The sequence below is a fragment of the Peromyscus leucopus genome, chromosome 15 (assembly GCF_004664715.2).
Source record: "Peromyscus leucopus breed LL Stock chromosome 15, UCI_PerLeu_2.1, whole genome shotgun sequence".
Classification (NCBI taxonomy): Eukaryota; Metazoa; Chordata; class Mammalia; order Rodentia; family Cricetidae; genus Peromyscus; species Peromyscus leucopus.
Window position 1 is genome coordinate 22,022,035 of NC_051076.1, and position 26,650 is coordinate 22,048,684.

Below are 26,650 nucleotides of genomic sequence, written 5' to 3' on the forward strand. Positions count from 1 at the left end.
GACCCACCATGGGGTAAGCAGCTTTTCTTTGTCAAGTGCTTTCACCACGGTGGCCTCGCCACAGGCCCAAGCAACAGGATCAGCTGATTTGGGACAGAAACCTTTAACACTTTGAGCCCAAGCCATCCCATTTCTTCTATAAAGTGGTTATTTTAGGCATCTGTTAGAGTGACGGAGAGCTGACTAGCAGCCTGCCCCAAGTACAGAAGATGACCTGTAAGCGCGGTAGTGAGCACAGTAGGTCCATCATACCCGTGAATCCCTTGGAGAGCAAGGTACAGAATAGACAAGATCCTCACTAACCACACAATCAATGGATCTGGCCTCAACCCACCACAACAGTAAAGCCATCAGGCTGTTCTGCAGTTATGCAGGGTTGGGAAGGAGGCTCCCACAGACCAAGATTAATCCCTGCTTAATGCTTGGTGTTTTGACACCTGTCTGTTCTCAGAACCCTTACAACCTTGCCTCTTTTCCTAACTCAGCATCCTCAGATTTCTCTAGACTCTCAAATCCTTTCCATAGAAACACATCTTTGAGAATTCTCCTAGGGATTGCTAAAACATTCTCTTATTATGGCATGATACCACAAGCAGGGAACTTTCAAGTAAAAAATTCATTTAAAATAGTCATAAATGTGAAAATTTATAATAAAATTTCCTATTTCATAAATAATGTCACTATTTCATATATATTGCTTAATGGATTATTATATAAGAAAAGGACATGTTTTGCCAATAACATAAAATACATTTTAGCACCAAAATATACCCTAAATGTCAAAATTGAAATTAAATTCATATTATAGAATCAAACAAATTAAAATAGCTACATTTTTTGGAATTCTTGTTTTCTGAATATATAATCTGATACTTTTATAGAAGTCCTCTTTTGTCTGAAAATGAGGGAGTACAGATTATAATTTCAGGTTTAGATTCTAAGTACTTCTTGGAAAATTGTGAATAGTCTTAATTCCACAAAATCAAACGCTGCATTATATAAAATCCAATATTGTATTTTCTATTTTTAACAGTGGCTTTTAAATGAAGTTTCCATTAGCATAGCATAATGTAGGGGTTTCACACAGATGATCCCTTCAGTTACAGAATTACCAAGTTTAACCTCATTATTAGCTTGCAGAATCGGAAGCTTCTGAGGCTTTACGCACACACTTAAACAAACTGCTCACTTATCCAGAAAGAAATCGGCCCAGGATGGCCTCACAGCACAGTCAGGTCTGCTGGGGCTGGAGACAGTGTGTGGCCAGATGGGAGAGCACAGCCTTCTACAGCGCTCTACTGACGGCCTGGATCCTCCGCATACTGAGGGGCTTGCATCCTGCTTATTGTCCAGGAGAAACACGTGACTAGGTACTCATTTTAATACAGAAGAAAACAGCCATTGTTTTAACATGAAGTTTCAAGACTATGTTCACTCCAGAGGAAAAATCTAATTTTCTTTCTTGTACACTGAAACTTTGTTGAGCTTTACAATAATAATACTCAATGCATTTACATCTACTCCAACTTAAGACAAAAGCCTCTTTGCTCTAAAATATGTATGGTCCACTATGAGCTGGCTGGTCTGGCTTTCTGTATTTCCTTGCATCTCATTTCATGAAAAAGTGATAAATGGCTATTTCAGATTCTCAAACCACCCTAACTTTCAACTCACTTTAATCTCCCATCTGCACCTATTCTCCACCAACAACTGCTCTTGCAGACTTAACTGGTGATGTGCATGGTACCAAGGTTAACACGTTTTCTGGCTTACTGTGTGGCTAACATTGACTTGAATGCTTCCTCTACCCAAGGCAGCTTGATCAGCAGAATGAGTAGCAGTCCTTTCCATGCATTGCTCAGGTTGCTTTGTGGCAACCTCTTTTGTTGGGTTTTAACCTTATTTTTGAAAGTATGGCTGCTCTTGAGGGTCAGTGACCCTTCCTTCCTTCTTACTACTTCATCCTAATGATACATTTATCCCTAAAGGTTTCAAATATTCTCCACAAACCAAGGGACAGTTCTTCCTCCAGCCTAGACCTAGCTCTCAAGTTCAGCTTCCATAAAAACATGCAAGCTCCACCAGAGGGAGCGAGCACCATATCTGCTTTGCTGTTTTGTTCTCAGCACGCGATGGATACCTCATAGCACATGACATGTAGTGGTAATCAATAAGTATTTGTTGAAGAGACCAATCATTCATTTGCTCTCTGACCTCCAGTTGGCACATTTCCCTCTCCAGGCCTTAGTTTCCATCTGGAAATAAAGATGACAATAGCAGCTCCTTTCCAGGTTTGCCTCAAGGCACATCACAGTGAACATGAGTGCAGTTTATGAATTAAAAAGCAATATGCCAGTGTAAAAGACGCACATGCGCGCGCACACACGTAGCTTGTAAAGGCTAAAATATTTACTCCTTGGACCCTTATGAAAAAACCAAGTTTGTTGACCTCTAACATAGAAGAGTATCTGGGTTTAAGTAAATATCACGAGTTAACGAAAGAATGGCTAATTCCTTGCAGGTCTATGTGTACTGTAACATGCTATTAGGGGAAGGCAATCCTCCTTTGGGCTGGTTCCCCCTCTACTTAAAGCAAGTTGTCAAGGTATCAACACATAGCACCACCGTCTCCCCCAATGCTGTTTGCCTTAAGTTTAAGAAAATGCAACTGATATACATTTCCACTTTCCCCTAATTATATCAATGGAAAAAGAGAAGTCACAGGACTCTGGAGGATGGAGTAGAGATGGAAGTTTGGAAGGCATGAAGCCATCTCAACACGAAAGCTGATAGCTGTTCAGTACCCAAGTCCAAGTCTACAGAAATCTACTTACTGTTGCTACAAAATACACAGATTTTATTCTTGGGGGAACCCTATGACCAGAGTTTAGAAATGGGATATCCATAGAAGGGGTCTATATTTATTACAACAAAATAAAACACCAACCCAATACTACACAAAAGGGAAAAGGAATTTGGAATCAGTCACTCAAGACTTAAGTTTGAACCCTACCATGTGTTCCGAATGTGACTTTGAGCAAACCCGTTACTCCCTGTGAACTGAGTTTCCGTCTCCAGAAAAGAGAGTGGCACCATGGGTGGTCCCAAGGAGGTGGCTAACATGAGCCAGCAACTCACTCCATCTTGTGATAAAAGCATCATCAGCAACAGCATGTGGGTAAAGACATGGAAGCTCAGACATGCTGACCGACTTGCTTAGAGAAGCATTACTTAAAAGGCCCGTGTCTGCATAGTGCAGCCTCAACCAAGGCTCTACGTCAGCTACTGCATGCTTTATCTTACATATATTAGAGCCTACTAGCTAGGAGGAAAGGTCAGAATCTTCTTATGCTATGATACTGTCAGTGTATACTCAAAAGGGGGGCGGTTCCTCCAATGTTCTATAGTAATTCTGGGCTACTATCTTTAGAAAATAGTGGAAGAGAATGTGTGCCTTTCTCTGCATGTAATGAGAACACCCCAAGTATCAAAAGCAAAACTATAGGAAAGTATTATGTGCTGAGCATACAGCCGGTTAGATTAACAATCCTAATGTCCATTTACTGCACAGGAACTCTCCTGTCTGTGACGCTGCCACACTCAGTGTGCAACTGAAGACGCACATTACCTTTCCTGCATCGTCTCATGAACCCTCCCGTGTTGGATGCACTGTTCCTCCAGTTCATCATTTCTCTTCTGTAACTTCTCCAACTTGTCACACACATATCTTTTCTCTTGACTGAGGCGAACTATTTCCGATCTAGAGGGGGTAGAGAAACAGAAATAGTAGATGGTAAAGAGTCACCTTACTAGATTGTATTTTTATTGCACAAACCTTTGCACTCTTAAGCTCTATATACAAGGAATAATAATGAAGGAAAAATATTTTATATATCAAAGAAAATATTTCAGCAAATTCAAAATGCCACGTAGAAGAGTATGTACATCAAAGGGACTGTCGTTACAGCACTGTAGAGATCCAAGCGAGCTCTAGTTACAATAGGGACTGACCTACCACAGAAGTCTATATTCTGAAAAGCACTGTCTGCCCTCCTTTTCCACCCGCTCCTAGACCGCACACAGTTGTCAGGGCTGTAATGGAGTGGAGGATGACCTGCACTCAGACCCAAATCCCCAGGTGTCTCCATGGTGACAGCTGATGTCTTTCAGGACACAAACTACATCTTCAGAGTCTTAGATGACAATCCCAACTCTTAAACATTTGCAGATCAGGAAGATACCCAAGGAAAGCTGTGTCCTTTTTAAAAAGCAAGTCGCCAGCATTGACACCATTTCCTCATGTCTACTGTCTCATCAGGTCGAAGCCACAGTTAAATTTCTCTACATTGAAAGTCATTTTTAAAGTAATCAAAAATACTTTTGACATGAAATTAGATCCTCCCCAGAAAGGACTGCTTTATGATGCAAGAGTGCCTTTTGCTCTAGTCAGGAAGACTTTGGATTCGCTAGGGGAAATCTTACCCCACGAACTGTTCATCCAAAGTCCATGATGCTGGCAGGGGAGGAGCAATGTCAGTTCAGCCCACCTTCCCTTTGTTATTATCTTTGCCTCACACTGCAGGGAGCTTGCTCAGACCAGCACCGTCACCTTGCACACCTCGGCATGGCTGTGAAACCACCTCTGTTCACCCAGACATTTCCTCAGAGTTCCCTTTCTCAACTGTGCTCTATGCCTCACCGATAAGACAGAATATAGCTCAGCTTCCTTTTAAGTCAGCTCAGGTACTCTCTCTGCATTTGCCTCTCCTGCTATAAGTACACCCTCATTGACTGAACTAGTCCACATCCCCGAATAAACGACTCATGTCTATCCATTCAAAATCACACACAATACAAAAAGTAATCTAGAAGCTATAATAATATTTGAATTTAGTATTTCCACAACTAGCATCTCCTGTCATATACTGAAATAAATTCCAAAAGGAAAAAAGTCCTTAAACCAGATTAGGAAAATAATAAAATCCATGGTCCGGTGGTGGTGGTGGTGGCAGTGGCGCACGCCTTTAATCCCAGCACTTGGGAGGCATAGCCAGGCAGATCTCTGTGAGTTCGAGGCCAGCCTGGTCTACAAAGCAATATCCAGGACAGGCACCAAAACTACATAGAAAAACCCTGTCTTAAAAATCAAATAAACAAAAATAAATAAATTAAAAAAATAAAATAAAATAATAAAATCCATGGAAAGGAACCCAGCACCTAGCCTCAGGCTGCTTCCAAGAAAAGAGGTGCCATTTTCAAAGAAAAGCACAAAGAAAAATAGACAATATCAAAATATAAAATGTTCACATATAAAAAAATCATATATTTGAAAAGCCATATGTTTATGTTTATAATCATTGTAGTACTCCTTATAGAGAGAATCTTTGTCTAAACAGAATACATGGAAATTTAAAATTTAAAATTTAAAAATAAAAACAGAGCATTGGCTATCTTGCTCATATGATAGAAGTTATTAATTGATCTAAAATGTAATATTTTGATAAGAAAGGGGAAACATTAAAATCCGCATGCATAATGCAATTCTACTTTACAACTAAGTTATTTGGGCATGCACCAAATATTAATACTGATAATTTCTGGATGGCAGAATGTTTTCCCTTTTGTTTGTCTATATTTTCCTTATTTTATCAAGTTTTACAATGGACTTGTATTTTAAAGGTTATTTTGAAAGCAATTTTTAACAGCAAAATGAAAGGTGAACAGGAACAAGGGGGACGTTTTGAGAAGGTCAGGGCTGTTGGTGAAGTCGGGACTGTTGGGGTGGGACGGGCAGGGAAGGCTCCTGGTGAGGATCTGCACACTCAGGACTGTGCACTTACTGCTTGATTTTACTATGAGCCTAAACTGCCCTTAAAAAGTTTATTAATTAAAAATAAAATATTACAAAAATATTCATGAAAATCAGACAGATGACAGCATTAAAGTGCTGTAACCAACAAATTTTCTGTTCTGAAAAATAGACGAAATATGCAAAATTTCCCTAGAAGGCAGAACATGAAATGATATTTATAAAATGATCAATTTTATTACCATTTGAAGAAATGCATAATAAGATTTGATATTACTGTCAAATATTTATTTCATCCCTACTCTGTACCAAATCCATCTTTTGATGATCTCAAATACCCTAGGAAGTAGTTGTGAATTTCCTTTCTCTGTGAGGGAAATGCAGTTGAATGAGTTGTCTAAGGCTAGCAATGGCCAGTCCTGTGTGTGGGTTTCTTATTCTATGTGTCCAGCTCTGAAGGGACAGTTCTACCCACAGTGCAATGCTCATGGTCATCCTTTTTTCTTTGAACCTTTTACTTCTTGCTGTCACATATTTATATAGGGGCATATGTACTGAGAAGAATTTAATTCAACACCTACGCAAAATAATACACATTAGCAGCCTTGAAGAGTGTGTCTGGCTTTTGAAGTAACAATTCCCTTTTAAAAGAATCATCAAAATTTGTGTACAAAGTTATAGTTCTATTATTACTACAGTAGTTAAAAGTTGGAAATGCCATAAACATCGAATGAACACAAACAAGTGATTGATTACAGTCTTGTTTCTGGGGTATTCACTGACAGAGAAACATGTTCATTAAGGAGACAGGTAGAAAGCAGGTGTAAAACTGCATAGACTGCATGAACCTATCATGATAGAAGCTGTTGTAGAGGACACATTTACATACACATGACAAGAAGCATATAAAAAATAGCAGTGATTTTCTTGAGATAGCAATGTCACAGGAAAATGTTTCCTTAATTTTTCTTTATGATTCCCTACAGTGAGATGTCTTCAGTAAGCACAGGAACATAAATGTTGTTTTTAAAGTATAGATTACTGTAATATGTGCTATTATAACTATCTTCCCTGCCTTGTATACTTTGGGATTTCCCCCCTTTATTTATAATGGCAACTTGCCTACCAGCTTCTGTCACACAATACAGCTTCGCTCTGTGTGTACATACAACATTCTTTATTTGGGTAGTGCTGACGATATAGTAATACAACCAGTGGTCTGCAAAGTGACAAGAGAAAACAGAAAACCAGATCGGCCCTACTCCCATATAAAAGGAGAAACGACCCTAATTCATTTTCATAGAAACGCAGGTACTTTCTGGTTTTTTAGAAGCATGAACTTGCCCTGCATTTTATGTAGCAGCTACAGCATGTAATTGCATTTGCATGAATGGAAGACATTTTACTACTATAATTCAGATTAGAATGATAATTGCTTTTAAAGGAAAAATATGACACCTTAATTTTTTTATTCTTTTGGATTCTGGTTTGACTTTTGGTAACAATTAACAAAAAGAAGGTCAATGCCAGTCTCCTTTTGTAGAATATAATTTTTGTAGCAGCCCAACCTCACATCATCTAAACATGCAAAGAGAAAAAACTAGTTCAACCGGGTGTGTGTTCTTTTACTTCAATTAAGCTCACACAGTTGGATACCTACTGCTGCCAAAACAGTAATATAATTTATACATTATAGTCCACATAGTAAAACTACACTAAAAGTCATTTAACAATATTTATAACACCATAAAATACAGTGTTAAAATATATGAACTGCAATATGTACCAAAATTATAAAATTTGTTTCTCATCATCAGTGATTAAAGCCAGGATCATTACTCTAGCCTCAATACTCACAACCCTGGTGACAGATTAGAATTCAAATCTTAATGATCAATTTACAATTAACAAGATAGAAGTGAAACAAATTAAACCAACCATTATATATAACGAGACCCCATGGACTCCCATTGTTCCTCTTAATTACAAAACGCAAATCACAAATACACAATGGGCAGTGCTAGACATCAATCCCCGGCCTAGCAACCCAGCAAGTGACAGCGACAGGCAAAACCACAGACCCAGCTCTGTGCTCATTCCTATCCTCCCAGCGTGCAAGGAGAGAGGGACTGAGACCGGGACAAAGTGTGCTTCATGCCCACCATGTAAGGGCTCCGTCAGCCTGGCCACAGGCTCATCTGCAGCCAGTGCCCAGCATTTCCCAGGGCTTCCCAGACCAGGTTTTCAACCAAATGCAAAACGGGAATTTTAATGTGGATTTTTCCAAATGTCTAGGGAGAGAGAATACTTGCTTCACTTTGATTAAAAAAAAAAATTGCATGAAAGATATTTAAGTCTATCTATTTACCTGCCTCAACAACCTCATAATTATGTAAGTTATCATGTACTAGAGGATACAGAGGGAAAGGGCTAAAGTTTACACTTCAACTAAAACCAGCCAGAATGTCTGCCTAGTGTCAATTAAAAACAAAAGGGAATCAATTCTCTTGCCTTGTGATCAAAAACAAGCTATGAAAGATGTAAAGTATGAACCAGGATTTCAGTCTTCATTTTAAATGGGGCATGCCATTCACAACGCTTGCGGTTTCAGGCACCACTATATGCACAGTGTGGAGTATCACACCGCTAAGTGTCACACCTCTATGGCTTCAGAGGCTTCCGAGACAGATGCAGTGTCATTGTCATAATGCGATGTACAGTTTACTCTGGGACAAAATGTATCACAACACACACACACTCACACACACACACAGACACAGACACACTAACAGCAGACACACACACTCACTCACACACACTCACACAGACACACACGCACACAGACACACACACAGAATTTCAGTACATTTTCCGAAATCAGCCTTGCAGGAGACTGGGCAGAGAAGCAGGATGTGTGGGCATGGAAAGCCCAGACTGTCAGCTTCTCTAGTGATGAGCTCTAGTCAAATGCCTAGATCTATAAGTGAGAAAGCATATTTTCAATGCTGAGACCATTTGTTTAGAGTGGCATTCTGAATAACACAAAATGCTTACAGAAATTTTAGCAAGAAAACGGGGAAATATTTTTTATTTATAATAAAAAAATCATGTTTTATTTTCATTAAAATTTTTCCTATAGTACTTTGAGAAAAAACGGAACTGAAATGACTACATGGATTAAACAATTATTCTGAAGACTGAGTTTCTATAGTGAGAGAACTTTACAAGCTAAGAAGCCCTCACTTCAGAGGCCAGCTGAAGTTCTTTATCCAAAAGTTTGGCACAGAGCGCATAGATGCATGCCCCGAAGTGATGTCTTATTACATTATTATTCTTATTTCAAAAGAAACATTCTGAGTTTTTTGGGCTTTATAGATGGTTTCTCAGCAGAAGGTAACATCAAAATGGAAGGTCAAATGGGGCATAAAAGAAAGGGTGAAAAAATGTCTTAATTCTTTGGAAATCGGGGGAGAAACCAGGTGGGGCTGACAAGAAAACACACACAACCTTAAAAACACAACTTATTTCAAATACTGTTTTGTGAAACACATAAAAAGTATCAAAATAGAACAATTTATTCATGTTCACCACTTGTAAGGCCTTGGCTTTGAATGAATTCATGGGTTAAGACGCAGAACCTGGTGTCAGCGCCTGCCCCACAAAGTCAAACCTGTGTTTCCGGTTTGGTTCTGTTTGGCCTACAGATATTTTCATTGCAAAACAGACTTTGGCCATTAGAAAATCTTGCTCAGATCTTGCCAAGTTATGAAGCATGTGCTTCGAGAGCAGCTCCTGTCCCTTACGACGGGGTTGGCAAGCACCGTGCTGGTCTTCCAGCTGCCTTCTCCAGCTGTGGGTTCTTGGGCAGCTCGGCTGACCACAGATGGAGATGCTGGGTCCGCACTGGGCAGGCACACAGTCCTGTGGTTATTTTGTGCCCAGTACAGTTTAACAACTAGTCACATGGTGTCTGCACTGTACTGGGCACTACAGGTAATCTAGAGGTAATTTCAAATATATGGGAGACGGCTTAAAGCGTTGTTCTGTGCTGGACTACTGGCCTAGCATGTGTTAGGCCCTGGGTTCCATTTCTAACGCCACAAAAATAGGAAATAACATAAAAAATAAAATACGTGGGAGAACATGGGCAGGTTCCGTGTACCTACCACATCGTTTTATGTTAAGAACATGAGCATCTGTCATCTGTGGATTTTGGTATGGTGTCAGTCCGGCAACCAACACCCTGTTTGTCGAGGGGTGACAGTACACAGTATGGGTGCTTGTCATCCTGTCATTAAACGTCCTTTTCACTCCCACAGCCCCCCTGTGCCGTGGCTGGAGAAGTACTTTCACAGCTGACAGAGCTGAGGTGCAGGGAGACGGCTCCACCGTCAAGATCACAGACAGACACAGCAGAGTGAGCGACAAGCAGGATTCAAGTCCAGTTCCTCCTGAATCGAAAGAGCTCCTTCCTGCGCCTGCCTGTCACCCACAAAGGAACAGGCTGGCACCAGAACCAGACCAGCATGTGGAGGGGAGCAGCACACCTGTTCTTTCTAGTCATTTATCATTCATTCAATAAATATGCATTGGCTGCCACCTATGTGTCGGATATGAAGGAGCATGATCAGTGCACAAAGCCGCGGTCGGGTGAGAGGTGCTGAGGCTCAGGCTCACTAGGCTTGTCTCGGGTTTGACTGACTAATTTAAAGTAGGAAAGTCAGAGCCCGGGGCCTAGTGCGGTGAGCCCTGGCTCTTAGTTTAACTATTACATCCCAAGAATGTCGACTTGCCTCAGGGACTGAAAGGTTATTTTTTTCCTTCTTAGCCTCTCCAACAAGTAACACCGTCACTGAGTAATCCTCTCCTCTCCTTTCTTCTCTTTGAAGAGGCAGACTCTTGCTATGATGCCTAGGCTGGCCTAGAACTCCTGGGCTCAAGAAATCCCCCTGCCTTAGCCTGCTGAGTTGAGACTGTAAGTCAAGTCACTATATCCAGCAAGTCTGAACTTTCTTTAATGGTATGTATAAATATCATCACAGACTTAAGACTCTAGACATTGGTAACAGGAATACCTAGGCAAAAAACTCCCACCCAAAAGCTATTCCAACAACTATGTTTTTTTTTTTTTTTCAATCTGTAAAAGAAGCGAATACTGTCATATGCTGTGGTGAGAGTTAAGTATGTATTATTCCAAGCACCTTTGCCTCCTCAATGTCCGGAATGATTAGCATTAAAGACAGCTTCTGTGTGTTCCCAAAGAACTGTGGAAATAGATTAAAATGCATTACCAATATCGACATAAGATTGTAAAACTGCTTGACCTATCTGTATTCTTTATTACGGTAATGGTTATTTTGGCCTTTGTTCCTGAACTTTCATGGTTTTAAAGTCTAAACATTATAAAAGCCATATAAGTAAGTACACATAACCAGGAAAAAAATCGAAGTTGGGAAGCGGGTAGAGCTAGGTGAAGAGCGCTTCGTTACTGTGCACAAGGCCCTGGAGTCCATCCTGGGACTCAAAGGTTGTCTGCATGGACAATCACAAAAATATCATATAGGAACCTGTTTTCACAGAAAACTTACATAAACAGATGACTAATTTTGAAGTTAGATTACAGTGTATAAAATGCAACTTTAAGGCTAAATTTTAGCTATCAAATAAACAGTCTTCTGAGGATATTCTGTAATATTGCCCAATCACCTACCTGCTTTTGTGTGAGATTTTCTCCAGCTTCTTGGCTAATATGCAGCATTCTTCCTTTAGCTTTGTCAGAAATGTATTCTGGGAGGTCAGCAACGAGTACTGTTCATTTTCTAGAAATAACAATAACCCCACCAATATAAGATGTTTGTGGCTTTGCTCTGTAGGCTTCCAATGCACAGTGAGTGCTAAGTGCTTCAGAACACTGCGTCCTGCCTAGAGCCACCAGACCACTGCCAGGGTCCTGAGTGCAAGGACTTATCATCTGGGGGGACACTGACTCTTGTGAGGCGTTTATTTTCATAATATATTTGTATACCCGGAATAATTTTGATCATATCAGCTTGTGTAACATTTTAGCATGCTCATAAACTGTCAAATATCTCAAATGAAGTCATAAATGCTTATATCTTTGAAGTATGCAAGATATTATATTTTTATTTTGACAATTTTACTATAAACAGTGTCAAAAATTCTCACAACCAGATAATTCGAAACTAAAACCGAGGAATTCTCTGTTACACTGTAGTTGATGCTCGACAGTTCTTATCTCATATTTTACCCCTTGGAGCCTGCATATTCTCCAGTTATGAGGTGAAATTACACCACTGCCCTAAAGACTAGATCATACTTTAATAGTATGTGTTTCATTAAAGCTCTGGCTAGGGACTCAAGAGAATGTGACTTGTATTTATTTGCAAAATAAAAGATTTTAAAGACGATTTTAACTGCTAAAAACCTTACCCAACCCTCAGATTCTGCCCAAGACTCTTGGACCAGGACGGTTCTGCTAGCAGCAGCCAAACGACAATTTCTCCTATGAATTCCTCTTTGTGTTTTAGTAAAAGAAATCTACAAAATCTTGAGGGCTTTCCTTTCTTCTGGCTAAATGCTGAGAAGAAACTATGTGAGGCAGCATGATAGCTGCCTTTATAAGTAAATAAATCATTTAATAAGTAAATAAATCATTAATGAACAGAATATCCATTTGTTACCAATAGGTGGAATCATTTTTTACCATACCATTAAATATAATATGCATTAAATCCTGTGAAATTCATTTTCAAGTAATTTTTTCCTTTTCAACTTAAGCTAATGGTCTCGAAAAAAAGCATATAGCATACAAAGCAAAATAAATCAAGGCACTAAAATTAAGCAACATTTTTTTTCTAGAAGAGACAGGATCAATTAAACTTTTGTTTTAATGGTACAATCAGCGTGGAGTATGTGGTGTGGAATTATAATGACTGACACTGTCTTGTTTTGACTAACACTGTCTGTGAACACACAACTCAAAAGCGAAAGGAACTACATAACGCTCTGACTGCACCCATCAAACTGCCTATTTTCAAAGTGCATTTTACTTTCAAATTAAAGGTAAAGAGTTACTGGCCAACTCAGTCTGCAGAACAGTGCCAATGTGATGAAAGATGGCGATTTTTAGCCAAGCTGCCAGCTGTGGTCCATGCCTTGTATTAGCGAATTTTAACAGCAGTTGTGAGAAGCTGAAGAATGCAGAGGATTAAGCATCACTCTCGACTGCATTGGGGGAGGTGGGAAATCATACAAATGCTAAAAATGTTCGAAGCTGCAAAGATTAAATAAAGGAACATATCAATTTGGAGCCGCTGAATTACATCCAGCTGCGACAGTGAATTAAGAACCGATTAATGGCTAAAGCTTTTCTCCAGTTTGGATGCTGAGGCAAACTCATTAGGCTTTAGAGTAGCTATAATGTGTGTACTGTGGGAACTGTTCAATGCTATTCAGGAGACTCTAACTGTAAGCTCAGAGCATTTCCCGCAGAGCTTCTGATGCTATTTTCTTTATATAACATGTGTGCCTGAAAACCCAGCCAAAAACAAGCCCTTTGTTTTTCTACTTTGTTGTGGTCTCTCTCAGCTTTACGTTTCTTGAACACAGGTAAATAAACTCATAATCCAGATGGTGCAACAGATGTGAGAGCAGCACTCTGAAATCAACAGACAGTGGGCAATACTTTCCATTTTCTCTTTTAAACGCTAACTAATATGTAATTCGGAATCTCTGGTGTAGTTAGCATCTGCTCCCTTCGGCCAGCCAAAGGTTACAGGTGTTCCTGATGTCATTTCACAGTAAGGCGTGGGCCTGGCTTGTGAGCAAGTGCCCAAGCTCTAATCTCTGCCTACCACCCACCAGTTTGGTCGTGCTGGGCCTCCATTTGCTGTATCTTCTGTGTCAGCTCCTGCTCTCTCTGCTGGGCCTGAAGGGCTCGGGTCTTTGCTTCGTTGCTAAAGCTTTGCTGAATGCTATCTTTTTCCAGTCTGCAAAACAGAGAGACGGGCAGAGACGTAACCTGCAGGTGCACAGACCTCCATCGTTGCCCCACAGACCACAGACATCAGACAGGGAGGGAAGTAAAACAGCACAGGCTGATCTCCCTGCGGTCTCTCCACTTTGCTGAAGACAGAGAATCCGAAGGACCATCCAGTGGAACCCAGGTGCCACAAGTCCAGACGGACTAAAGGGCGAAGCTTTAAAAATGAAAATAAAAATCCTAACAGCTACACACTTGTAGTTTGGAACCTGGTTGTGTGTGTGTGTGTGTGTGTGTGCAGGTGTGAAGGTCGGTGGACACCCAGTGGGAGAGGGTCTTCTGGTTTTCTCCGTTAGGCATGTGGCCCTGGGTCTGGACTCGGGTCCTTAGCTTCTCCCTTACAAGCACTCTTGCCTGCTGAGCCGTCTTGCCAGCCCTGGGTTTTGCATCTTCTCAGCACACACACACACACTCTTCTGTTGTTGCCGTTGTTCTATTCTTTCTGTCTTGTACTGTCATTAATCTTTCATCTTCTCAACGGTCACTATTTCCTAAGATTGTGAAATTCTAGGAAGAACGTGACTTAGTTCCTAGTTTAAGCAAAATTTATTTTAAAACTAAGCCTTGTGGACTACTTCTGGTTTTCTTCCAAGATGCAAGATACAGCTTCAAACACACTGGAGGAGACTGAAGAGGAGAGGCCAGCCCACATGCCTGCTTTCATTAAGTACACCAGGCTGCACTCTGCGAATGGGACAGGAAGGTGAACATGAACTACTTCCCTCATCACTCATGAGAAAACATCCTTTTGGGTCATGCTGTCAAGATCACGGGCTGAAGACAGCACCCTATCAGTGGCTCTCCTTAAAAGAGAACTTCCTTTGGTTGTTTTGTTTTGTTGAGCCTGGTCTCATGTAGGCAGGGTGGCCTCCAACTTGCTATGTAGCTGAGGAATACCGTGGATTGATGATGCTCCTGCTTCTCCCTCCTGAGTGCTGGATCATACACATGCACCATCGTTCCCGGCTTTGGGAGGTCTGGGCACTGACCCCAGGATTTGGTGCATGTCGGGCACTCTACCTCCTCAGCTGCATCCCCATCCAGAGAGGAACTTTCTAAAGTTGAGCCTGAGCAAGGGCAAGACCCTTGTCGCACCAACATTGTACGTATGTTGCAAATTACATTTGAAACCCTTGCTGGGTGGGTTCTTCAAGCTCTATGAGAAGCAACACAAGGGTTTCCTTCAATTAAGTGACTCAGTTATTTCAAACTCCTGATCTCCTTGTGGGCATTTCTCATCCATGCTGCTTTAGTTTACTAATTGAGATATTTACTGCCTAGCCTTTGCCAAACTAAAAATAAACAATTCCATAAAGCTATCACTACCAGTCTATGTACCGCTGTGGAACTTCAGTTCACTGGCTTCTAATTATACGGCAACATAAGGAAAGCCTGTACTGAGATTGGTCAATGCATGTGGTAATGTTGTAGTGTAAAGCCCCAGAATGAAAATACACCCACACCTCACTCAAATGGAATCATCAGGGGTCCATGCTAAATGTGAAATAAGGTCCCTTCTGGTACTTCTAACAACAACACCCCTCTGGATGTGGTCCAAGGTCTTGTCTCACACTCAGTTCCAAACTAGTATATCGCAACAAATGGATAGTCAGACGAGGCCACTTTTGCCTCCCCCTTCACACCACGTATTTTCTGGCTAAGGATCATTGCACATGTTTCTTCCTCTTCTTGGAATGCCCCGGTCCACCCACCCAACCCCCTCCATGATGCACACTAGCCCTCTTGCGAAAACCTCAAAATCCTGCCCTTCTTTCTCCTGTCTCTCCTAAATCAACTACTCAGCCCTGGATGCCCTTAGATGTGCTGTGGCCGTCCTATCGTGATATCATGTGTTTGCTATTGATTTACACGTCTTCTCCTTTATAATCTTTAACTTTCTTTACCCTAAGCCCAGCTCAGTGCTCAGCACATGGAAAACAGGCAGTGCGTATTAAATAACTGGTTTTTCTTATGCCCTGCCTAGGTTGTGGGGCTGCGGGTGGAGGAGTATTGAAGGGAAGAGGAACACAAGAGAGGGACAAGGCTTTAGGCGAAACTGGAGTCCTCTGTAAGCAGGCAAGACTTTCTCAACTAGGTTAACCTCAGCAGCACTGCATGTCACAGGCCATGCCGCCGACTTTAGAGTCTTCTGCATTCTCTCAGTAAGTAGCCATGTCCGAGTCTGAGCACTAGCTAGAATCCAAGACAGAGGCTGGGAGCGTGGAAATGAGATGGCTACAGGACTCTGCTGGACATGTATCTGAGGCGGGAAAGGGGGCATTATTCACAATGCCAGAAACAGAACAGAGATTGTATGATGCAAGCATGGACTAACGGTTCCCAACATAAACAATGGCAAACCCCAGCAGTGAGAAGCTGCCGGCACAGCACGTGACGTTCTGAACTGACTAGAGAAAGGACCACGGGCTGAGTTCTTTTCATAAAGCTAAGCAAAAGACCCCTCGCCACAAGCGATACTCTCCGAGAGAGGGTGGGTATGCATGCTGTTTGCCATGGGATGAAGTGTGGTACACTGCTGTTCCCCACCTCCTTCCCACACTGCCAGTCCTTTCTGCTGCCCTCTCCCCGTAGAAGTCCTTTCTGATTAGGTCAGCTTTTCATGAAATCCTGGAATATCAGACATGAAAGGAAATCTCATTTTCTTTCATGTAACCCTCTCATTTTAAAGCTGAACAACAGCAAAAACACAATCCACTTTTTAAAAAAAACCCTGAGGGCCATAAACAATTTGAAATCTACTCATAAGTTACATAGCGAATGATTTTAATGCATAGGTAGGAATAAAAATATCTTTGCTCAAGGAAACATATTTTATAACACTCTAGATATAATGTAATAGTGGACCTAAAGAATTAACAAAAACCACTCAGATATCCAAGGAAAAGATTGAAGAATTCAAATGAGCCACTAAGTATTTATTATTATATTTGTGGAAGACATTATAGGAGGCATTGTATTTAGTGAAAATAAACAAGGCTTAGTGAGCCTTGACTCTAGAAGGATTTCAAACTGGACGAACATTGTTGATGGCATAACACTCCCTGAGAAAAGGGCATAAGGAGGAAGGCTACCAAGGTGAAGAAAGCTGAGAAACCAAACTGCCGAGTGGCTTGCTCACATCATGAGGACAGCTCAACCAGCAACACCCCCCACCACAGTAGGCTTTCTCTCGATGCTTCTCTCAGTTACACTTAACAAAGCCGGTACTTATCCCTATCATGTAAAGCAGAACACAAGTAATAATGTTAAAGACTTCCTTAGTAATCATATTCACACTGGCTAAAAACTGGAAACAGCCAACAGGTAACAACCTATTACCTGCTATATGAATCAAGTGTGTGGGATAGCCTAGGTAGAGAGAACCAAGAACCTCAGCAAGAATGGGAGGAGCTACGGTACACACAACTGGACGAACCCTAACAGCAGTATGCCTAGAAGAACAGGACACCAAAACCACATTTATAATCTTGTGTACTTAGCAATCTAGATGAGTAACCCCAGGCGACAAAAGATCATCCATCATTCCAGGTCCCGCTGACAGGGGATGGATATGAGCGAAATTTAGGGCTGACAGGAAAGGTTCTGTGTCACAGCTGTGACAGCTCAAACACTTGACGCACTTCTTAAAACACGGTGAATTGCACACCTACTGTTTGTGACTTCTGCCATTTTGTCAGCTCATGGCTACGACTCCAGCATTGAAATGGTTGTGCCCAGTTTGGACTATATTGTGAGTCCCTGTCTCAAGAAAATTTAACTTTTATTGCACTTAAATTTAGTTCAAAAAAGCTAACTTTTAAAAGGAGCAAATACTGTAAAAGTAGGAACCTCTACCTTCGTTCTTCGAGTTACCTACAATAGATAGCTGTGATCTACGAGCTCACCATGCCCACACTTGCTTTCTTCTCTCTCTCTCTCTCTCTCTCTCTCTCTCTCTCTCTCTCTCTCTCTCTCTCTCTCCCCTCTCCTCCCCCATCCCTCCCTCCCTTTCTCTTTTTGTGTGATAGGGTTGTAGTACTTAGCTCCAGCTGGTCTCAAACTCTCTATGTAGACCAGGCTCATCTCAAACTCAGAGAAACACCCCCATCTTGCCTTCCAAGTGCTAGGATTAAAGGTGTGAATTGCCGCTTCAGGATTTTTTGTTTGTTTGTTTTTAATAAAGGAGAATAAAAAAGAGTGAACAGGTACTAGAAAAGATCCAAAAGTAAGCCAAGCTTCCCAATGTGCTATAGCACGCCTTTAATCCCAGCAACTCAGGAGGGAGAGACAGGTTAATTTCTGTGAGTTCAAGGCCAGCCTGGTCTACATAGCGAGTTCCAGGACAGCCAGGGCTAGATATAAAAAGCCTAGCTCAAAACAAGACAAAACAAAACAAAACAACAAAAATATCCAAGTATACAATTATTAGCTCCCTCACCTTTTCCAATTACAGTTCTGGCTGACTATATTTTCTAAAAAAGCCACAATGATATTTATAATTCTGCTCTCCATATTAGTTCCTATTTTCTTGGCATTTACATGTAACAGAACTAAAGTGACCCATTAGCTCTTCATTCAATTATTACAGTCCTCACGTTCAAGTTCAACAATATGCCTCCAGTCCACCTATGGACCTCCCAGTGTCACCAACACCACCTGCTGTACTAAGGTACCCCTCCCCTCCACCACACCTGTCACCTTCCCTCTGAGATCTGAAATGCCACTGTTAGACACACAATACCTTGGGTGAACAAGGTGTTTACTTTAAACATAGTATAGAGCACTTTGTGGTAGACACTGCTCTGGCTGAAGAAACCTCCAAGAAGCTGGGATTTAGTTTGGTGGCAGAGCGCTTGCCTAGCATGTCCTGACACTATCATCACCACCATGAAAGAGCATCGGCAACAACAGAACTGCACCATCTACGTGTTGACTAGCCAAAAACTACTCTGGAAGGAATGCGGAAAGAAGCAGAAGGCCAGAGTTTGGTGCAGGTAGTATTTTAGACACATAATACCCATTTTGTCTCAGGTTGGTAACACCAGCCTTGATCACTTGGTCTGTATCATTAACATGCTTGGGATAACTGTTCTGGGGAAGAAATCTCTCATTTGTAGGGGTAAGCAATATCAATATCTATTATAGACATTTTCACTACAACCTGTTTTAAACTACCAGAAACTCGTCACTGGCCTGATGGCTGGGAAGGAAAACACATAATTACCACATGAGCTGGGATCAAGCAGCCTCATAATGGATGGGGTTGAATGAGTTCTCTCAGGCTTCTCCTCTATGAATTTAAGGCTTTCTTCTCTGGAATTAGTAGGCAATCAGAAGATGCTGAGATTATTCAAATATCTCATTGTATAACAACATTTCACGGGCTAGCTCCACACCTAATGATAATGACTTTTCTATTCCATAGTTCTTTATGAATATTAGTTACTGCAAGTTATTCATTGTCCTAGATGGAAGAATTTTCCTTTCTCCTTAATGAGTTTACTGATTTCACTTTGGACTTCTGGATTCTTCCTTTACTTAGTGTATTATAATTTATTTTGACTGTTTATTTGAAGATTCAACTCATCCTGGAGTTGGGTAGTAGAGTCCCCTTCAAACTGAGATCTGTCACTAGGGCAAGCTCATCACTACTGTGGAGTCACTGTTTCTAAGTATCACCTGTGTAGGCAAAGACAGGGTATGAAACATACAAGTGTGTAAATGTTAATACTATTAATACGAATGTAAGTATGTGTGTACATACACCATCCATATGAGTATCTGAACACTTCAATTATACTCCAATAAAACAGATAGAATCTTGTCTCTCTTCTTTCCATAACTGTAATTTTTGTGCTCAATAGCGAGAAACTTGGCTCCTGTTATTTTAAAAATATTCACTGATTTGTTCAAACTTGGAAGCCACAGAAAGTTTCAAAACTGCTAACAACAGAGCAGATATACCAGTTACTAGAATTAAATATTTGCTTACAGTTCTGTTATGCACATTCTTGTGACTAACTCATACACATCATGAGGAAAGCTCACAGAACTGAAGACAGAGAATGGCATCTACCTCATTATTTGTGTGGCTGTTGAAAATCAAGTGTTTCTGTAATACCAGGTTCATCATTCACAACAGGCAAAAATCTCCTTAGGGAGTTACCATTTAATAAGGTAGCATTTATTAATGTTTATTATAAACTAAGTTCTTTCCATGTAATCATCTTTTATATAACCCTCCTACCAAACCCATTAGATAGATTGTTTTCTTTGTTTTCATTTTACAAATAAGGAATCTTAAAGGTTACATAATTTCTCTCAGTTCCTCAGTTAAGAGTGTAGCTGTAGGCAGAGTTTTCCCACCCTGGGAGTCACTTCCAAATTACCACACAGAGGCTTATATTAATGCTTATTGTAAATTCCTGGCCAATAGCTCAGGCTTATTACTAACTAGCTCTTGCATTTTAAGTTAACCTATATTCCTTATTTATGCTCTGCCACATGGTGGTACCTTTATTAGCATGGCATGTTCATCTCCTGCTCCCTCCGTGTCCAGCTGGCAACTTTTCTAACTCCACCTTTCTTTATCTCACTGTTCTCAGTTTGGCTTTCCTGCCTAACTTTATCCTATTCAGCTATTGGCCAGTCAGCTTGTTTATTAAACCAATCATAGTGACATATACTCACACAGTATAAAAAGGGATTATTCCACAGCATGTAACCTGCGATTCCAGCACTCTCTGCTTCTAATGTCCAGGATTTACTATGCTTCACTCATTTATAAGATATGTAGAGAAACTATAGAGGGTTAAAAAGACTCTATGAGTCTCATTTCGGTCATCCACACATGTGAGTCTCATGTGATATATCCTGAAGGTCAAACGAAGGCTAATTCTTCCTAATTTCCCGGCTGCCTGTATGTGTGGGGCTACTTCTTCCTAGTGTGTATATCTTGTACAAAGAAATACAGCAGTCTCTGCAATAACACTGGGAGGCATCATGAACACATTTCCTGACTCAAGCTGGTAAGACTTCTAAGAGAGACTGCATGTGAACATCTACCTGAAAAGGAAATACAGAGAAAACTGGCCTTGCTTTCTCCTCAGTGTATCTACAGAACCCAAAATTGTGTCTGATACAGTTGTGTAGTCAATAAACACGTAATGGATGAACAGACAGATGAATGAGTAACTGTTAGAGGAATGCTGTGAGGATCCACCCAGATGCACATACCCTTTTTACTGACTAGAAAAGGTGATGAGAAAATCCCCTGTTAACTAAGAATTTAATTTTGCTTTATCATCATTATTATTCAAAGTAATAGCAACACAAACCAATCATAACCTTAACAGACGGCATGGTGTTTTCCATGCTTTGGGATGAACCAAGTGACTGTTGCCAGTGCCTGGGTCCTGCCAACAGTGGCTGTATTCTTGTTTTTGAGTAAACATCAAAACTCTGGGGAGGAAGAACCAGGAAAGGCCTCAGGTTTCACAATCCTCCTTCCTCAGCGGCATCCCCCATCTTTCCTACAATAAATTACTTTCCTTTTCCTCACTCGAAACTGTGTCAGAACTTGAAGTGCAGTGTTGAGATCTGAGCCTCAGATCCAAGCATGAGTCAGTTCTTGGAAAGAAAGCAGAAACCAAAAGGAGGTCAGTTTCTTTCAAAGAAATATACACAAAGGAAAGGAAATGTTCAACAGAACATCTCTGAAAATACATCTCCCTCCAAAAACTGTTCTTACAGCATTTCCAAAACACTTGAGAACTCACCTTCAAGGCAAAGGAGGGTGCATGTATACCTAGATAGAGCCTGTTGCTATTAGACACATTCTATTCACATTTATTCACCTCTCTCCCTTCCTCCCTCCCTTCCTCCCTCCGTGTGTGTGTGTGTGTGTGTGTGTGTGTGTGTGTGTGTGTGTGTGTGTGTATGTGTGGCCTCAAACATACTAGGCAAGAGCTCTAACTTCAAGCTACAGTTGTCCTGTAGACTCTGTGGCTTCATCCTGCACATGGCTGTACCTTCTGTTTCACAAGACACAGTCAGACGCATCAACCTGTCTTTTCTTCCAATAAATTCAGAGGTATGGAAGAGATGCTCTTGTTTAACAGAAAGGATCTCAAACTTAGGGCACTAAGATATTTCCTTTCTTTTAAATATTTATTTGTATTTATATGTACGAGTGTATGGTGTGTGTGTGTGTGTGTGTGTGTGTGTGTGTGTGTGTGTGTGATGGTTGTGGGGCTAGAAGAGAATATCAAATATCCTGACGCTGTAGTTACAGGTGGTTGTGAGCCAGCTGACAAGGTAGGTTCTGGGAACAGAACTGGAGTCTTCTACAAGAGCAATAAGCTCTCTCAGTCACTGAGTCATATCCCTATCCCCACAGTGGGGTTTGCTCAAAGCCACCTGCATATCTGGTTAACTAGCAGAGTTGAACTAGACTTGTCTTCTGACTCCAAGTCCAGTGCTCCTTCCATTCCATGCTACTACCTTAGACGCAGAGAGCTCATGTTTAATCAACTATTGTAATGCTCATTCAGCAAACACTTGAGCAATTACTTTATGCCAAACACAAATGCATGGAGACAGATCAATACAAGAGACACACACCATGTTCTGAAAGAGGTTTTGGTCTAGCCAACAAAATAAAACAATGTTTTCACTTTAAAGCTCAAATAATAGACTGTAGTAACTATTGGAATAGGGCTAAATTTCTGCGGTCACACAGGTGGAATGGACAAGAGTGAAGGAGTGGCTGGTGACAGAGAGGAGTCTGTCTGGAGGCTTATACAACGAAAGCCTGACAGCGTAAGTAGAAATCCACCTTCCAAAGAACAGGAAGACTACTGTGACAAGTCAAGCGGGCAGCATGTGCAAAGACCCGGGGACGAGGGGGGCCAGGTGCCTCTGGAAAACTGCAATCATTGGCACAAATGGAGGTTGGAGTCTATATGTTGTGGGGTAGCAGTGAGCAGTTGGTGGAGGGGAGATTATTGAAGAGAGATGAGACTAGAGATGGAAGCAGGAGCCAGAACTGAAGCTATTTTTAAGGCCCTCATCCCGAGGGAAATAGGGAGCCAATGTAGGGTTTTAAGCAGGAGAGTGTTGTGATCACACCCGTGCTTGAGAAAGATCACTCTGGCGGCAGTGAGGGAACAGATGGGGAAGGGACAACATTAGAAGCAGGCAAAGCACTTATTACTACAGCAATAGTAAGAGCAATTTCTACAATGGCTTCTTTAGATGTGGCAGAAACCACAGGTAGATCCTTAGGCTAAACGGCCATCAAATGCCCATTTCACGGTTTTCCTGTTGAACTTTCACTGGCCCAGGCGGGGGTGGGGGGGGGGGGTGGTAGTGCCTGCTGCAGCAAGCGACTGTTGGACAAAGTTCCTCTGAACTGCAGAGCGTTTCTATGGCCTATTTTACAGCACCATGTGCCCAAATTTCCACACTAAAAAATGAATACAAATCTGCTACTACATAAATAAGTTAGATGATTTTGACTTTGCATCTTCATATCACCCAAAATTCCCACTTTTCATCCATAATTTGTCCATGTAAACTGATGCCTTTGGTGCATTTATGCTCCCCCCCATAAAGTATCAACTTATTTAGGTATTCCTCATAATCAATTCATCTGGTGAACAACTTCAAATCAGACATTAATAGGATCAATATATATATTACAATGACATTTCTATAACCAAATGAAGGATGTGTATCATTCTCAAAAAATATGGCTTACTGAAGAACTCCTGCTGCTAGTAAAAATCTTATATTATTTTATAGGATATGCAATTATATGGTGAAGATTTGGAGTCACTTGTAGCTATTAAATTTGTTGATAAATATGGCATAACATTACAAATTATTATTAGGTAAATTTTTATGATAACTTGTTTATCAAATGTGACAGAATAATGCTTATTAGTCTGGAGGGCCAGGAAAGAGGCTTTTCTCATGACAGAATTCTAGGTAATAGACTACTGGCCATTTGCAGTAGAAAACATTTAAAATATATTAACTATGCTGGTGCTTTCTTAAGCAAACTACACCAAATCAACAGGCTCTCATTTATAATTAAGGCTGATAAGTTGAATACAAAGTCCTCTTGAGAGTCTATCTCAGTGTCCAGCTATGTTTTAAGTAGAAGAATCAGCCAGGAGCTTGAAGATGTGAGGACTGCCATAGTAAAGACAGTAGAATTTCATTATTGCTTAACTTGTAGCCCTCTTAGAGAGTGTGTCAGTCTAATTATTGCTTAACTTGAGATCTGCTGGCCAAACATTCAGCGTGTCTGTGGATAGGACTCCTCACTGTGATTTACCGACTTCTAGTCTTGACTTGGTAACAAAAAGAGCAGCTCACTTTCAATGGTGGGGTAACATTTGTGTGAACTGTCCACCACAGAGCTGAGAAGTACTATGCTTCAATAGGGGGCAACAGACCTGAATGTCTTCAGATTGCCACTGTCTCGTTCTTCTCAATAAGGTAAACATTTCTCTTGCCTCAGCAATTCGGGAGGCATGATTTGCCGTTCTTTCTGTTTGGCTCTGTGACACTTGCTGGTGACAATTCTTATGGACACTCTTCAGTCTCCTCTACTTCATGGTGTAGGTGCTCAGCAGCCTCCTTGTCCTCTCACCTCTCCGTGTGACCTCATCAGCCTTCCCGCTACCTTTCCTCCATCTCCATCTTGATGACCTGCTCCTTTGCCTACCCTATAGCTACTTGCAAACTCACTTCTATATTTCTACTTGTTACTCATGCCCCAAGAAGAGGAATGTAAGCAAGTGAAATCCCATAATACCTCTGAGAACAGATGGCCTTTGAGCTACCATCTCACAGTAGGACTGTGGCATTCCTTTGTACACAGGGGCAGAATTTAAGAAAATGGGCTCTGATGTCTACCAGGCATGGAATCAAAGTCCTCTGTGTGTTAGCTGTGTGCCCTAAGTGTGTCTAACATCCTAGTCAATGAAAGAAACAATGGGGTCACTGTAAGGTACCTTTCCTTATAGAACTATACAGACATTGGCCATACAATATTTTTGGTTTACTGACAACACAGTTAAGTACAAAAATAGTAATTATACAATCATTGCATGTATTATTATTATTCCTTAGTAGAGGACTATTCAAAGTGAAGCAGTAATTATAATAATCTCAAGGACAGTCAACCTTGAGGAAAAAGAAAACCTTCCATCTTACAGCTAACAGCTAACAGGGAACGTGGTAGTACACAGTGGCTATGCAATTGAACTCCAGGGCACACACAAGCCTAGGCTTAAGGCCTGGTTCCTCTCAGACTGTGTGATGTTCAGGGGAACTTCATCTCAGTCAACATCATTGTTCTCACTCATAAAGTGAAATCAGGTTGCTGTGGGGTCTCCACATGAAGCCACCATGTTAAGGGTGGACCACCAGTTAAGGGATATCTTAACCTGAGCCCTGGACTAGCATCTAGTTATTTTCTTTATCAAGCTACTTTCAACAACTTCTAAAGTGTCACACATGGGGTGGTAAGATCTAGAACCTTTGTACTATGATGGTGGTATAGTCCATCTGCTCCTCTGTCTTATTCCTCCTCAAGTGATGGTGCATCAGAACAGAGACAGTTGAAATGGGCCTTGGCTACTGCCAAGAAAAAGCTGAAATAACTCTGTTTTATTAAAAGAACTTGTAACCACAGAAGTAAGAATCCAGGTGTAAGCTCATATAACACAACCACATCTACGTTATGTATCCAGGGTGTAAGCTCATACAATACAGCTGTATCTATGTTATGTATAATGGGAAAACTTAGGGACAAAAGTTCACAGCTAGCGGATGCTCGTACAGGAGGCTGTTGAGCATCTGAAATGGAGTTAATGGAATCAATGTGTGCTATGAAACAGACTCCGATGGGGAGAGGACACGGCAGGAAGGGAGAAAGAGAGGCAAAAATGTCTTCAATGTGTTAGCCTGATCTCATGTGAAAGTTGTAGTGTTTCCTTACTATTTAATTAAATAAACCACACCATTAAAATGAATGTTACCAGCTTCCTTTTACTTTTAAAAAATGTGGCTATTTGAAAAATTATAAGCATACATGTAACTTATTTGCAGTTTTTGCTTTCCATGTGGCTCCCATGCTGGTCTATCTACGCATAACTCCTTGGTCTACCTTCCATATCAAAGCATTATTTTTAATCCAGTGTTCCACAAATAAAAGTAAGTATACTGCTCAAATATACAAACTGTATATGCTTTATGAAGACATCAAAATTCAAAATTTATAAAAAAAAAATAAATGCTATTAAAACAACATTTTGTTAACCCTGATAGTAAGCCAGTCATTACTTAAAGGTAGAAGAAAGAATAAGTCTAACAGGACACTGCGAAGAGCCAAGGCTGAAGTATGTGCCAGATTCTATGAGATAAGTGACAGGGCTGGTAACGTGGCCCAGTGCGGCAGCATGTCTGCAATGTGTGAGGCCCTGGGTTCTAGCCCCAGCATAAGTCCCCACCCTCCAAAAAGCGATGATATCTCTGTTAGTTTTTGTAACTTAAATCTGATTTTAAGTAACTCTCAAAATATAATGTCACACTTAAATTACAAACCATATTAGATAATTATTCAAAGATAGCAAGATATCTATTTCTGTACATGGATTACAGACTGAAATACAGTTGGAAAATGTTTATTATTTAATCATCTTTCCGTAATTTTTAAGTGAGAAATAACAGGTTATCTGAGAGTTTTCCCAGGGATTTCTTGTTCA

At 40.8% G+C, this 26,650-nt stretch overlaps 1 protein-coding gene across 6 annotated transcripts in view; it reads right to left on the reverse strand.

Annotated features, from left to right (window-relative positions):
* Sdccag8 (SHH signaling and ciliogenesis regulator SDCCAG8) overlaps window positions 1–26,650 on the reverse strand; it is a 204,989-nt gene that overhangs the window by 66,326 nt on the left and 112,013 nt on the right. For 4 of the 6 annotated variants that reach the window (XR_005092992.1, XR_003734112.2, XM_037211197.1 and 1 more), the window contains exons 14-16: window positions 13,691–13,818; window positions 11,520–11,628; window positions 3,629–3,760 (exon numbers count right to left, since the gene is read on the reverse strand). Coding sequence is in view for 3 of the 6 variants with exons in the window: in XM_037211197.1 (XP_037067092.1) it covers window positions 3,629–3,760; window positions 11,520–11,628; window positions 13,691–13,818 (369 nt within the window). In the remaining 3 variants the exon portion in view is untranslated. Of the gene's footprint in view, window positions 1–3,628; window positions 3,761–11,519; window positions 11,629–13,690; window positions 13,819–26,650 lie in introns of those variants that run through there. The other 2 variants (XM_028865525.2, XR_005092993.1) reach the window with 2 other exon arrangements.